Source organism: Glycine soja, chromosome 17 (assembly GCF_004193775.1).
Source record: "Glycine soja cultivar W05 chromosome 17, ASM419377v2, whole genome shotgun sequence".
Classification (NCBI taxonomy): domain Eukaryota; kingdom Viridiplantae; phylum Streptophyta; class Magnoliopsida; order Fabales; family Fabaceae; genus Glycine; species Glycine soja.
In genome coordinates this window covers 41,423,197-41,438,884 of record NC_041018.1, presented here as the reverse complement: position 1 = coordinate 41,438,884, position 15,688 = coordinate 41,423,197, and the positions used below count along the sequence as shown (strand labels likewise).

The 15,688-nt window shown below is 28.8% G+C and overlaps 1 protein-coding gene across 1 annotated transcript; it reads right to left on the bottom strand.

Annotated features, from left to right (window-relative positions):
* Nucleotides 1–4,024: 4,024 nt before the first annotated feature.
* On the bottom strand, nt 4,025–5,252 carry LOC114392736 (auxin-induced protein 6B-like). The gene has a single exon (XM_028353965.1). The coding sequence runs from the start codon at nt 5,141–5,143 to the stop codon at nt 4,688–4,690; it is 456 nt and encodes a 151-aa protein (XP_028209766.1). The 5' UTR covers nt 5,144–5,252; the 3' UTR covers nt 4,025–4,687.
* Nucleotides 5,253–15,688: the final 10,436 nt, after the last annotated feature.

Here is a 15,688-nt window from a genome sequence, read left to right as displayed (position 1 = left end):
TTTTTATATCTCCTCATCTCCTGATTTCAATTTGACTTCATCTTCTTTATAGGAGAATAAGTCTCACATTAATAAATTAAAAGTACTAATAAGATAATGAATTTAAAGTGTCAAAAAAAGCTATGCACATAAGTCAGTTAAAAGTCTATTAACACGTTATCTTATACTCCAGAGTAAGGACCTACAAACAATTTTGAATATTCTTCACCGTTTATATAGAGGTGATATTGCTACGTGGCTGAGGATACGTCCATTTTCATGGTACGATTGTCATTACCAGGATAACAGTTTTGGCATTGTGCAAGTTTCAATCATGGTGATTGGCGAGGGACCAAAACTCTTGTATTTCGAGGCAACATGCTTATGAGTTTGGAGCTCAAGACCCATGAAAAAGGGGACCGAAGCAATTTTTTTTTTTTGATTGAAAATGAAAAAATATTCTATTTGCTATTCTATTATGGGCCAATTTTACATTATCCACGTAACGGAGCCCGACCTATTGTATTATGGGTCAACTGTGGGATTTTCTTCCTACACCGGAAGAAAATCCCGTATCTGTTCATTAACTGGAGACAGGGTAATATTGGCCCAAAATAGTGATGTTTCTTTCTCCTAAGCCTTATTCTTTTTACGATAAAAAAACAAAGATTGGATTTAGGAGGAGTTTTCTGGAACCATTTTATTTTATAAAGCCCAGAATGTGGTCAGATTCAGGCTTTCTTTCTTCTAATTAATTTGGTCATAACCACAGTTAGGAAATTCCTTCCTGCACTCCCCGAATTGCAGAAAAAACACATCCCCACCATTAATGCCAATGCCCAATAGAACTGGACTCTTTCAACAAAAGCTATGATTTACTGAAGGCCCGTTCTATTGGCATCCCGTTTTTTCTCTTTAGACAGTTTGCTTTCTAGGACCGATATAGATCCCACCAATATAGATTTGTTTTTATTTATTTTAATGTAAATTAGACTAAATCAAACGTAAATATATGTATAATTTTTTTATGAATTAATCATATTATCCATATTTTATATCTACGTTTTTTTTATTTATATTTTCACAATATTACCATACAAGATATAGGGCTACTTTGTTTAAGCTTTTTTTTTTAATTTTGAAGGAAATGTTTTATTTTAAATAAATAAGATGTTTTATGATTTTATGATTAAATAAGAACTTATATAAAAAAAATTATTTTCTAAATTTAAACAAACTGACCCTTATTTATGAACTGATGAATAACACATTTGAGTTAAAATAGGTTTTAGTAAACATTTAAATAAAAATACATTTGAAAGAACAAAAATAGATGTAATTTAGTATTGTTAGAAAATAAACTTGACGGTGATGAGTTAGAAACAAATAAAATAGTGTATAAGAAAGATAGTTAAAAGTCCAAAATGTTGAGACATTTTTAACAAATAAACCACTTGAGCTAATTGCACAAAATTCATAAACCCATTCTCAGGCACCAAGAAAGTTTAATCAGTTTGTTGAGGACTCTGGTGTGATGTGTACGTCAGTTATTATAAACTTATTGAAATCTGAAATTGATTCTTATGATTAAAAACAAATTAAGTAGTTTTGATTTAATTAAAAAATCAAAACTTCATGGATCACAACCTTTATGCCCAAGACAATGAAAAAAAAAATCTGGTCTCTAAACTCTTAAAAATGGAAAACAATTCCAAACAATAAATAAAAACAACCCTTGTGGTCTGTCAAGCCTAAACTTGAAGGATAAATCTAAATTAAAACTATTGATAATAAACAAGTAACTAAAGAGGAAGTATTGAAAAATAAGTTCCACTTTAGTGGGGTTAAAAACAAATAAAACACTTCTATATTGGTATAATTTAATTTTGTCATCTCAAACAAAAATAAAGTGATGGATTACGAATGATTCTAAATTGAATTCTGATTGCGATAGATATCTTGAGGTGTGTTCTAAATTGGAATGTCAATTGGGTCACCACCACCACCTTCCAAATTCTAAATTATTGGTACGATTCAGGTTCCTACAGAAAAAATGTTAACGTGTCAATTTGTCTTTTGCTTTCTTTCTATCTCCCTTGTTTTCCAAGGTACACAAGTGACAAGGGTCTCCACTTCCACCACCAATATTAATTTTCTCTATGGGATTTTTCTGGCACCAGAAAACAAATGTGTGTAAAGTCGTGGAAACTGTTCTTTCCGTATCTTGAGCACTTAGGCTTAAAGATCAAAGCCATGATTGATTGTGACAGCAATACTATTCTTTGGGTTGGGTCGTCATACATTTCGTCAAAGGATTCGAATGAACGCAATGCTTCGAACATGCATGGTGGAGACCCATGAGACTTCATTGGTCACAAGATATTTTGTTTCTTTTTCTCCAGGTTGTATACATTCAATGAAAAATAACACACACAAAAGCTTAGTCTTAGTCATAGTCATACATGCATCAAGTTCGTGTGTCACACCATTCCTTTGTCATTTCCTTCTTTTATCCTTAATAATACTATAGTCTATATATTAAGATTTTATTACGGTTATTCAATTTTGCAATTCTTTTATTTTATCTGTTGATTACAACCACTAAAATATTTCTCCTTTCTAAAAAAAAAAAAAAGCACCTGGATCAAGGATCTCAGAAGAAAAAGGTTATCAAGCCCATTAATTTAGTCCTGTTGTCGCATTCTAGGTAAGTATTAATTGAAGTTAAGTAATTGAAACAGTCGTCAGAACTGCTATTAATAAAATTATTTGCAACTTTCCCAAATTAATAAATAGCTTTTTAAAATAATAGTATTTGCAAAACCTAGTCTCCCTTGTTAAGGGGATACACTAATGATTAATTGGAATTATTAACAGCATATTAATTAGTTAACATACTACTAGTATTTTATATGAATAAATACCTGTGATTAATTAGGTGAGGACGTAGCTGGCATAATGACTATCTCTCTTGAAAACAAAGACTCTTCTTTTGCATTATTGTAATCATGTTCACTTTTTTTGGTCAATGAAGTTCTTATATTTTTCTCAAATTAAAATTCTGTTTTATATTTTTATTAATGTTTACTCTAATTCTTTTAAAAAAAAAATCAGTTGCCATGCATATAATATAGTACTAAAATGCTTCGATTAACTTTTTTCATATACTATTTGTCTATCAATGTAATGCATTTTTTTTAAAAAAAAAATATTAATTATACAAATTATATCGTGATAAAATAAATTATTTTACGAAAATTGTTCTTATTTAAAGAATAAGAATAACTGTGAATTAATTTAAACATTTAAACGAAATACTAATAAATGATATTATTATTATTAAAAAAAATATTTGTAAATACTAGTAGTAAATATTTTCAAGCAAACTAAGAAGAAACATATAAGAAAAACAGAGAGTGTTTAATAGTATTTAATAGTGTCAAGATCTTTTATAACAATTAACTTATAAGTTATATACAAAAATGGTGATTTTTTATTAGATGATATTAGAAAAACTTTTATTCCTTTACATTAACTGTGCTTACATATTAAACTATTGAAAAAAATTCCTTGTGTCGTTTTCCATCTCAACATCGTTAAATCAGTCCTTAACAAACAATTTGAAGTAAAAATAGAATACACGACACAATAAAAGAACAAGTGGTTAATTAAAAAGAGAGCAAGTGAGAGTAGAATAACGCCAAGAATAGACCACCCCGCGCATTCATCAGTGTTCTTGGGACCAAACCAAACCAAACCAAACCGGTTCGATTATAGCAAGCGAGACTTTGCGTTGCTTTCACGTGGGTTGGTGTCATTATAACTCCCACAACTGCTACCGTGATTGCAACGTCCACACAAACCAACAAACAAACTTTATCGCAATATTTAATAACATAAAAAACAATAACGAAACTTGAAGGCACCGAACTAACATTACATAAATAGTTGTCAATTAACCACCAATTAACTAGTTGTCAAAGATGGCACAATTATAAACACACCGCTGTCAACACAATTATAGTGCTTAATACTATAGAATTAATAAACATAAAAAAGTACTAACTTTACGTACGGTGAAATTGAATCCAATTTGAAATTTCTCTACAATTTCATTTCCATTCATCAAATCAAATACATACACAGTAGTACTTTACAATTTTACCATAGTTGGAGACTCATATCTCAGCTTGAAAATAGCCATGAAATCACAGCCTCCATTCCGATCCGAACCCGGGACGACTCCCACCCTTTGCCATCTCCTGGATCGACATTTCTTGAAACCATTCTTTTTTTTGTGTGTATACTGACGACAACGAGGATCAAACATATAAAATCCTCGTACATCTATCTCAACCATTACTACTAGACCGATCCTAGTGGATTTTCTCGAACCGTTCTCTCATACAAATCACATAAAGAAATACATACACTCACTAACATCTAATAAAATGAGATCGACCATAATGTAATAATGTGCTTCTCCCTATGTACTCTTAAAATCCCCTCACCCCATCTTCATGAGGTAATAATAATTATATAAAAAACTTGTCTTCACTCAAATCTCAACCAAAATGAGGGGTTAAAATTGTCGCCCTTTGCAAAAACTCGGCCGAGTCATCATTGAACCGAACCGTCTCCGTAACTAACCCTCAAAAAAGCATAAAAAGCCGAATATTATAAGGTTTAGTTTGGTTCGATTGGGAAGTTACCAAATGGTTTTGTCAGTGGGGCCATGTAGGAGCGGTCTGGACTCGGGCCAGAAGTCGAGGTTGTTGCTGATGCCGACGTGGCAGTAGTGTCTCTGAAAGTCGTCGAGTTCGAGGTTTAAGAACCGGTTCGATTTGGCCGGGTCGGACCGGGAAATGAACCGGAGAACGTCTCGGAAGAGCGTTTCGTCGCAGGGGATGGCTAAGGGTCCGTGGTTGGTGAAGCCGTACTCTTCCTCTGCTTGGAGGAGGAGCTTCTTGAAGACGGGGTGGTTCAAGTACGTGGCGCGCACCACGAATCTGGTGAGGTTGCTGCCCACGCACACCGCCACGTGTCCCGCTGGCACATCGGACGGTGGTGCTCTGTTCGCCGACATGCGGGCCTTGTTGCGCCACCGCCGCAGCATCTGCCGGAGACGTACAATGTGTCGGATTTGGCTGCATTTCGCTGACATTTTGATTTGCTTGTTCTGTGTTTTGTTGTTGCAATTTATGGAAGTGATGATGAACGCATGAAAGAGAGCGAGATAAAAATCAAAGGTTGCGGGGATTTCAAGATTGCTCATAGGTTAAGAATTTATAGTAGGGGGCTTAAGAAAGTACCCTTGGTGTTTCGGGATAATTACAAACTAGTCACTACTGTCTCCGGTTCTTGTAGCAGTAGTCTTCAGGGCTTTCTATTCTCTTCATTTCTTTTATTATTAACTTTTTGAGAAAATAAATATTATTTCCTATAAAATATGTATCTTCTCGGTTTGATTTATTGTTTCAAAAGCTTATAAAAATGGAAGAAATAAAGAAATTGAAGAGGTCATCAGATGACTTGTTATTTTTAGTTTCATTTTTTCCCAAGAAATAACGTGTACCTTTCGTAAAAGAATTCTGTTTTCGTCCTTTTGTAAGGAAAAAAAAAAAAAGAGATTCTGTTTGAATTTGATTAAACTATTTTCTAAAAAAAAATTATTATGAATGATAACTTTTTTCTTATCTTAATATTTTGTTTTGCTATATATTAAGATTCTAACTCAAAATCATTAAACTTGTTTATAAAATAAGTATCTTCTACTTCCATCCCAGTAAAAATCCCACATGAAGGAGTTAAGAAAGCTAGATTACTTGTTGACTCTTATAAATATAATTAAGATGAATATTACGAACACATCCTATGGGTTTATCTTCGAAAAAGTAAAAAATGAAATAAATTGATCTTAAACTATTATAAGATTTTATGATTTTGACTTCCTCAAAAATAGTTCATTTGCTATAATATATATATTTTTATATTTTTTTGTTTTAACTAATTCTTTAGATCTAAATAATCTAATAATATGAATTGATGCGTTGATTATTAGTTCTTTTTTAATTAATTTATACCATGAATTGGTTTATAAATTTGTTATAATTAGTTAAAAGTTATTTTTTATTCTTACGAATGAAAAAAATCTAATTCAAATATATTATCCCAATCATTTTGGACATAACAAATTAGAACAATTTTTTACTAATTAATTTATGTACTCGGTGTTTTATTTATTTTGGTGCATTGTGTAAGGAATTTATTAGTCACATTAACTACTTCAAGGACATAAAAACCTGAGCTAACGGTATGGATTATTTTGAGGGGCCAACAATGAAGGATGTTGTTGCAATGCTAAAGGAAATTAGACCCCTTGAGACCTAAAGGGCAGACCCTGATATATTGAAGGGAGGTTTAACAGCATATAGTTCACCACCACCTCCTAACAATGTGGTCTCACATGGATCTTCTACATGTTGCTACAATTTCTCAGATAACTCAATCAATTGAACATGTGTAAAGTTTGCATCTAATGAAGAAGTTATGGTTCACTGTAATTGTACATAGTCTAATACAATGCCAATCAGGGGTGGCCTGAAGATTATTAATTAATGATATTATAGTAATCTAGTGTGATAATTGTTTTCCTTTTAATATAATGTCATATAGACGATGCAGGTTTCAAGAATCCATACACACACACACACATATATATATATATATATATATATATATATATATAATTTCTTAAGCATTTACTTAAGAACTTTAGTTGCAAGTATTTATGACAAAGAATACGCTCGCTAGAGATTCCTAATGCTCTTCAATGTGTGACCTAGAGTTCGTTCAGTCAAAAACTACTTGGATGATACACACTATACTGACCACTGACAACTGATAGTAAGTAAAATTATAGGTTTTTATGATCTAATCAGCATATAGTGGGTGATAAAATGGTACTAATTTAAGCCAAAAAAACTTTACATAATTTGGCACTGAAGGAAATAGGATTGGTAAAATACCAAGTGAATATAATGGATTTAATTTGAAATTAACACCTAAAGCATATACTAATTAATTCACATCACTACATACAGTTTAAAACTCGAAAAAGGATATACTAAGAACCTTGATAGAAAACTGGAAATGCACAACACTCCACCAAATTCAACAATCCAGTAATTCGATAATTAACCAGGCAAAAGATCACACATGAATGTTTCAAGTTAGTATTTCTATAATTGTATCTAATTACATTTTCCCAATTATATATAACTTAGTCAGCAAAAGATCAACATAAACTGGAACTAAGCATCAAACAACATAATTAAGATTGGTGGCAAAGAATAAATAAGAACATCATAGAGATGCAAAACACACAAGAAAAGTTTCCATAATTTGTGACTTGATCTCATACGATTCAAGGTAAGAATTACCCTAGTTAAAGGTCTCGATTTCAAAATAAAACTCTGCACATTATAATTTATGAACTTGGTGTGAACAGATTTAAATATCAAGCGGTACCGAAAAAGCTAAAACTTACTAAGTAGTTTTTCCTAATTCAGTTGTTGGAGCACATTCAATAATGTAAAATAGTTCAAAGCACTCAGTTCTCGGGATGCTTCTTTTTAATCAATTTCATTTGCAATTATCAACATGAACTTATTTTGGATGACTTTCTCACAACCAAAACCATGAAACTCAAATTAAACTAATTAAACTAGTTGTCGACGTAACAGAACCAGCTCCAACCAGTTGAATAATCCACCTCAAAGGCAACTACACGTACGTTTTGCACATCTACTGATAAAATGGTGTACATTGAACAACCCCATTCAAATGGTGTATTCAGCCCCCACCATATTCATAACCCATTGAATCTCATAAAGCAATAAACTTACAGGGGACAAAGAGAGCCTAGAAACAATCCTGAAAAGTCTCGGGACGATTCTCAACAATCAATGTCGAAACTGCATCGTAGAAACATGATAGTGGTTGCACGCAAGAGGTAATTGCCCCTGTGTCGACATCCAAGGCTTTCGTCTCAAATGACATGCAACCTTCCAAGTATTCACATGAATAAATGAAAAAGAATCTAAATAATAAATTTTAGATTAAAGAAATTAAATTTTTTGATAAATTATTTTTGTCAGAGTTAAAATTTTATATTCAAACGCATCCTATTTTATATTCAAACGCATCCTAAGAGTAAATCGTTGAATGATTGAGTGGTAATACTACTAGGACTTTCGTCTTGGACGGTGTACAAGAACCAAAATTTAGACATTTAAAATTTAGCTTTCATTATACCACTATACATTAAATATGTTTTTTCACATCTTTTTCAAACACTTCTACTTCGTTCGTTAAACAAATTATTATTAAGGACACGTTTTAAATTCATTACTATGTTTTTAAACTTTATAATGATTTGTTTATAAAAATACTCCAAAATTATTTTATTTGTAAAGCAAAATATAAACGTTGACTTGTAAATGTGAACAATATAATGGAATAGTATTAATTCTTAGTTTATATGAATTAAATTTTAATTATAATATTGTTATTTTTGTATTCATTATGTTATTTATATATTATAGAAAATATAGATTCGTATAAACTATTTGGAACATAAAATAAGTTAAGTTGATTTTTTAAGGATAAATATTCGTTTATTGAAGATATCAATACCATAAATATGAACTCATAATCTGTGTGGTTCCTCCTCCCCTCATGCTTAAGCTTCCCTTTTCAACCATTAATCCAATCTTTTATCTCATAAAATTAACTTAAAATTACAAACATAATTTAATTTGTTTGTTAATTACTCATTTGATTTATGTATTTATAAAAAAATTCTCTTGGTTCCTATACTAACATCATCTTTCAATCCCTCTATGTACCATTTTTAATTCCTATTCCCTACAAATATCATTTTAAATTATTGTAATTCTTTTAATAAGTGATTTGATACAAATAATTAATGTGCTAAAAATAAGGTTGAATCGGTTGCATATTATTTAAATTCAATTTTGGTAAAATTAATTATTGATTCATCTTTATTTATCTTTTGACCTAATCTTGAAATAATTAAAATCTTTTTTCCTCTTATGAATCAAAGAATTAAGATAAAAAAATATGTGAAAGAAGTAAAAGGGAATATTTTTAAATATAGTAACTAAATAGGAAAAATTCCGTACCTTTGTGTTTACGAATAAAAAAAATCACAATACGTTTCTGGTAAAATTAATGCTAATTTTATACATTTAATTAACGCACTCTACAATTTTTATTTTTATTTTCAATTAATACATGACAACTAAATCTTATTCAATTTTTTTCAGTAGCCGAATATTTTAACGCCGTGACATGAAAAAAAGAAGAAGAAAAAACTTAAACCCTACTCCCCAATTGAATTGTCCACATCTATTATGACATTTTACGAGTTTAATTTATGGGAGCCTTCGTTCAATTTTATCATGCACGTACGGTAGTGGTTGTTATAATTAAAACCTATTAAATGTATATTTAATAAGATTTGTATAATTTTTTTACTAATAATTAAAAATACTATAATGCTAACATTTTTTATAATTAATTGATAACGTAAACAGATAGCAGTCAAACAAAGAAATGAAAAATTGGTCATAACACCAAAAAATGCTCGAACAAGTTGGAACAAGAACATGGGTGACACTGGTTGCATTGGGTAATGTAACAATTCGAGGGAAAAATGAACTAGATTTTTTTAAGGATTAGTGTTGTCATATTCTCGTACGTAACTATTAGCCGTGGATTTGAGAGATAACAACTTAAACTTGAAAGACAAAAGCAGTAAAAAATAGTTTTATATAATTTATAAAGACAAATCCTCATTGTTAATCAATTATAAAAATTAAAATAAATAATGGGGAGAATCTTTAAGGATATTATGTCACCTATTTTAAAGGGTTTTAAACAGAAAAGGACTAGATTTAAGTTAATAAATTTTTCTTTTGGTTTTATTTATCATATATGCCCAGAAGTAACATAACTTCTCATATAATATTATTATCTTAAGATTTAGTTACTCATTTAAGCATTATAATTATACAAATTTTATCTTAATTTTTATACTTAAAAATTATGTATTTTAAATTTTTAATTGTTACATATATTATTTTATATCATTTTTTAATTGTCTTTTATTGTAATTAGTTGAAATAGCTTTTATCTGTTAAATTAGTTTAATATGTGTTGATATTTTTTAAATATTTCTTATTTTTTTATTGATAAATATTAGTTTTTAATTATTAATATTTTTTTCTTAACGCGGACCCGCAGTCTTTATTCTTTTTTTTTTGTTATCATCTAATCAACCTTATAATTCTTAAATCACTTTCTTATTATTTTCGGTTTTGAGTTATAGAATTATGTTTTCACCAAAAAAATATATATAATTATGTTATTTTAAATTTTTAATTTATGAATATTTTTTAATATTTTGCTCCCAAAAATTATGGTCAAGCTCAGCCACTGACTCCAACTCACTACATTCGGAAATAAGTATGACAGTCACACTTAAATTAATGGGTATCCGTAAAAATGACTCATAATAATTCATGAGAATGATTTTTATCATCCATCAATCGGGATTTTTTTCCATTTATGGATGATTATTAATTACTTACAAAACCAAAAACTTTAAGTACACAAGTGAGTACTACAATATACGTAACTGACCCGACTTATATTTGGATAATATGATCAAATTTTTATCATTTAAATTTGAAATCTTTTAAATAATTTTTGAAATGATGTTTGTTAATTCTATTTGTAATGGTTTTATAATGAAGAATTAAATTATATATTATACTTTTAATCAATACATTTTTATTATTTTTTCATCATAAGTGTTAGTATTATAATAATATTCATGTTTTTCAGTGAAAAATATTAATATATTTATATTCATGTTTTATGGATTTATTAAGTAAATATAATACTAAGGAATCGCAGTTAATTAAATATGGATAATGAATTTAGATATAAATATGCATGTACCTCACGAGTAAAAATAGGTATATAAATCCGTTAATCACACTAGTATAAATTTGAGTTAGGGATGATAATAAATAGAGTTTGGGAACGCCTTCTAATACCGTTAATATGTTACAAAGATAATCATAGCATAATGATTTTTATCGTTAATGTTGTAATAGCTTGACAAAATCTAATTAAATTTGGATATCATGATAATATTTTCCAAAATCTATTAACAAAATCATAAATTTATACATAAAAGTAAATAATAATTCAATGTTGTTAAATAGAATGAAACAAATATAATATAATACATGTTGAATTTAATATCATTTTTCTACACAACAATATGAGATTTATAAATTAATTCAAAATCAAAATATTATTTAAAAGCACATGAATAATATTGTCTTTAACATAAAAGAATTCACATCAAATTTACAAATCAAAATTATAATTATATTTTACCATTTTTGTTAAAATGTTCTTCACTGATAAAATTAATATGACACATCTTTAATTATTACATTAACACTCAAATTGAAAAGTATGAACCATGACTTTAAATATCAATTGAATTAGAAAAACATAATTATTTATTACATAAAGTATAATATATATATATATATGTGAGATGTGCGAGTCGCAGAAATTTACGGATAAATACCTGCTCTCATCCCATTTCCGATAAGCGAATAATCACTTTCTTCACCTGCCAATATTTTTGTAGATGCTCATATGATCAGAATCCATTTTGTTATTCTTGATTCGGGTACAAATATTTTTTTTTATAAAGAAAATATAAGCACAAGTACTGCAATATGTCATTATTTATCACCGCTCCTATTAAGAAATGCATTATTTTTTTCTTAACTTTTTATGAGAAAAGTAGACAGTCAATTAATTAGTTATAAATAGTTTTCAAAACTAAAATTTAAATTATTTAACGTTATTAAATGATAACGTAACGTCTCTATAATTTATAATCTTAGTTGAATGTATACAATAAATGATCAATATTTGCTTTATCATTTTTTACAATGAGTTTTATTGTAATCAATAGGAAATATTTTCAAATAATTTAAGTTATAAAAATTAAAATTATTAAAATTTTCATGTCCCTACCTAGTTCGTGCGGTAGGCTTCTTTTTGACGCACGAGGGGGAAGTTTGAAATTTCAAAGTAGAAAGTAGAAACAAAAAGGCCCCGCAAGACCAGTTGGGGGGAAAAGGATAGGGAACCTTGTAGCTGATGGGGTCTTTGCCCTTGATGAAAATGGCATGTTTAGAGAAACATACGAATTAATTCAAAAGATTTGCCGAAAATTTAACAAAAAATATTACTTTTTTTTCAAAAAAAATTTATCAAGTTTGGTAAAATCACAAGGAAAGGAAAAAATTATAAGAAATCAGAAATATATAAATAATCGCTTTCTTTTTAATATCATTTAACAAAAATTGGTTTTTTTTAGCTTTATATAAAATATATACATATATATTAATTTATTTTATGATTTTCATCTAATAAACACAAATTTACCTAAAAATCTGTATAATAAGTATGATGAACATAAGACCCACAATCATTTTTGTTCAAGAGAAAACTTCTAGACAGACTTAACCTAATAAATTTAACTAGAGATATCGTAATGATTGAACCTAATATCTTAGTTGAGGTCGATATCTTGCATCACAACCTTGAAATATTTAGCGAGTCCACTCCAATAAGTTTTACAAGTAAATATTACTTGCAATTAAGAAGTATTGTCTTCTTAGAAAGTCTCATGTCTTTTTTGGTATTCTTCAAAGACTATTGAGTAAATCATGATCGATTATTGATTTTGGCTAGAATAATAGACATTTAATGATCTCCACATTTCTTTTTTGTGGTACTATTGTGGGCTGACACCAACTCATCATAGTTGATAATCACCACATACATTAGCGCCAATCACTCTAATTTATAAATATCAGACTCCTTATCACACAAGTGTCTCTTGAATCCTTTTATGTTATTACTCTACAAAAATTATTGCTTAACTAGTGTGTGAAACCATTTCACTAATGCACATCAACGCTCTCTTTCCATAGATAGCAAAACTAATAAGAAATAGCTTTTACATTGCTTGATGACATGATTTTTGTGGTGAATTTGTGGTGTCAACACTAATTTCAAACACACTAAACAATTAAACATCAAAGCTTTTACTCTACAACCACCTCATTCATTGTACTCTACTATATGATATATCCCATCAATTCCTAACCTAACATCCATTGAGAGAATCATCTAATCTTAGTGTAGATACCCCTCCTTAGAGTCTCTCTTAGACTTTCTGGCATGGATTTTATTTCTCTTTATATATTTCCCACAATAGAATTTTTGTTACAAATTATACTAATTTTAATGGCTTCTGGAAAAATCTAACTCCCCCCTCTTTTTTTCCATTATCATAATAATAAGAAGAAAAACAATCACATTACAATTCTACCAAACAATGTATTTCTTTCTTTTCTTCCTAATCAACTCAACCAATCAATGTCTGAGGCTAGGCTGGCAAACATTAAAAATGTTTTTTTTTTTGTTCATCTCTCAAAAAGGGACCTTAAAATATTGGAACAAACAACAAACGTAAGTTTAATATACAGCTCTTCTAAAAAGGCAGCATTTCGCAAACCTCCAAATCTGACCATACCCCATGTGCGGGGTTACCCCATTGTTTTCTTTCTCTATATTTCTCCAATGAACTGCCAAAAAACCCTTCTTATCCCCCATATATCAAGCATCTTAAATCAGATTTCAATGTATTTCGCTTCTTATTTTATGATTATTATTAGTATATTGACATTTTTGGCACTTGGCCAATTCATTTTGCAATATTCTCGATCAAATGAAAATCCTTCAGAATCTGTAACATTATACCTTAATATTGTAAGATCATTATAACATTTAGAAATTAGAGTTAAAATGTTGGCCATAATTCGGATTTTTATGGGTCCACTATGCTAGTTTTGGCAAGAACTAATTAAGCATGGTACATCCCCCTAAATTTTCATTTGTTTAACTTGATTTGAGCATACAACCCCACTTGTTTGAACCTAAGGGTCATGGCATTTATATGCCTTGTTCAATGTTTTTCAACAAAACACAAATCCCCGCAAAATCTCCAAATCAAATTAAGCAACTTGAAGGAAAAAAAATGTGAATAATGCCATTTGTAGCTAGCGAATTATGTTCCACCCGTGTAGTTTGGTGTTTTGTTTCCGGGCTTTCATGAAAATTTATTTCATTTATTTGTCCTGAGTCCTGACAGAAATTGTGAGGAAGATAGGAAGAATATATGTTAGATTTGAAAAGGGGATTTCCAAATATATAGCCAGTGACATTTTATTTGCTAACATTCTCTTTTACCTTTCTTGAGAGAAATCTCAATTCTTGAGTACTCCGTAGAGGATGGTTTCCATTCAAATGTTAATTTCTCCTACTTATTTTTATCTTCTTTCTCCATCCAAACAAAACATATATAAACAAGGAAAAAAAATTACTAGAATAAATCATAATTCACACACTTGATTGATCGAGTGAGATTTCTCCAACACCACTGAGTGAGAGGAATGTGTATCTAACATCTTTCAATGGTTGACATTGTGGTTCCTTTTGTGAAATTATCTCTCTCTCTCTCTCTCTCTCTCTCTCTCTCTCTATATATATATATATATATATATATATATATATATATATATATATATATATATATATATATATATATATTATTAAAATCTTATTACTTTCAAAAAATTTACTATTATTTTTCTTTTACATAATTTTTTTAAGATATATATCTTTATCATTATATAAATTATTGTTTTGTTATGAAATGATTGAGTGGCTGAACTAGTCCAAAAAATTAATTATATTTGTATTTTTTTAAAAATAAACTAATCATTATTTTTAAATATTATTTTTTTTGTTTATTTGATTAAAATCTTAACTAGACATACTTAAGAATTATTTATTTTAATTTTAAATTTACTATTTATTTAACAAGGTATAGGCAGCCGAGTAGTTATCATTAAAAGACCTAGACTAAAATTTGTTGCATACGGTCCAAAATCTCTTATAGGCAGACACAGAAAAGTAGTTATATTTTACTTCACTGTGTATCTTAAATTAGTATCATGCTAAAACCCCCTTATATGACTTTAATATCATACCTAAGTTAAATCATTTACTTTTGACAAGAATAATCCCTTATATCTTATCTTATATCTTATTTAATGTATAATTTTATTTTTTTTACTTTAGTCTTTGTTTATCTAAAAATATAAGTCATGTAGAACACTAACACATATTATGTAGAAAATACTATTTAGTTGTATAATCTATTACAAGATAATGAGATATATGCCTTTAAAAACTAGTATAAATATTTATTGGAAGGAAGCTTATACATAATGTCATACATACCTTTTTAAAAAAATTAAAAAAAGAAAATGAATTTAAATTTAATTAATTAATAGTATATTTTAAATTTTTGTTATTTGACACAGTGGAGTATTGTAGCAAATTAAAATACTCACAAGCCCTTCAAATTAAAATATAAAAATAGTGTTGCATGTGTATATATTTTATTTTATGTACTTTTCTTTTTCTTTTTATAAAAAGGACGTCTAGGTTCGTA

Bases quoted from the DNA above. Each gene is read 5' to 3' on its own strand.
- LOC114392736 (XM_028353965.1), bottom strand. From the start codon at position 5,143: ATGTCAGCGAAATGCAGCCAAATCCGACACATTGTACGTCTCCGGCAG.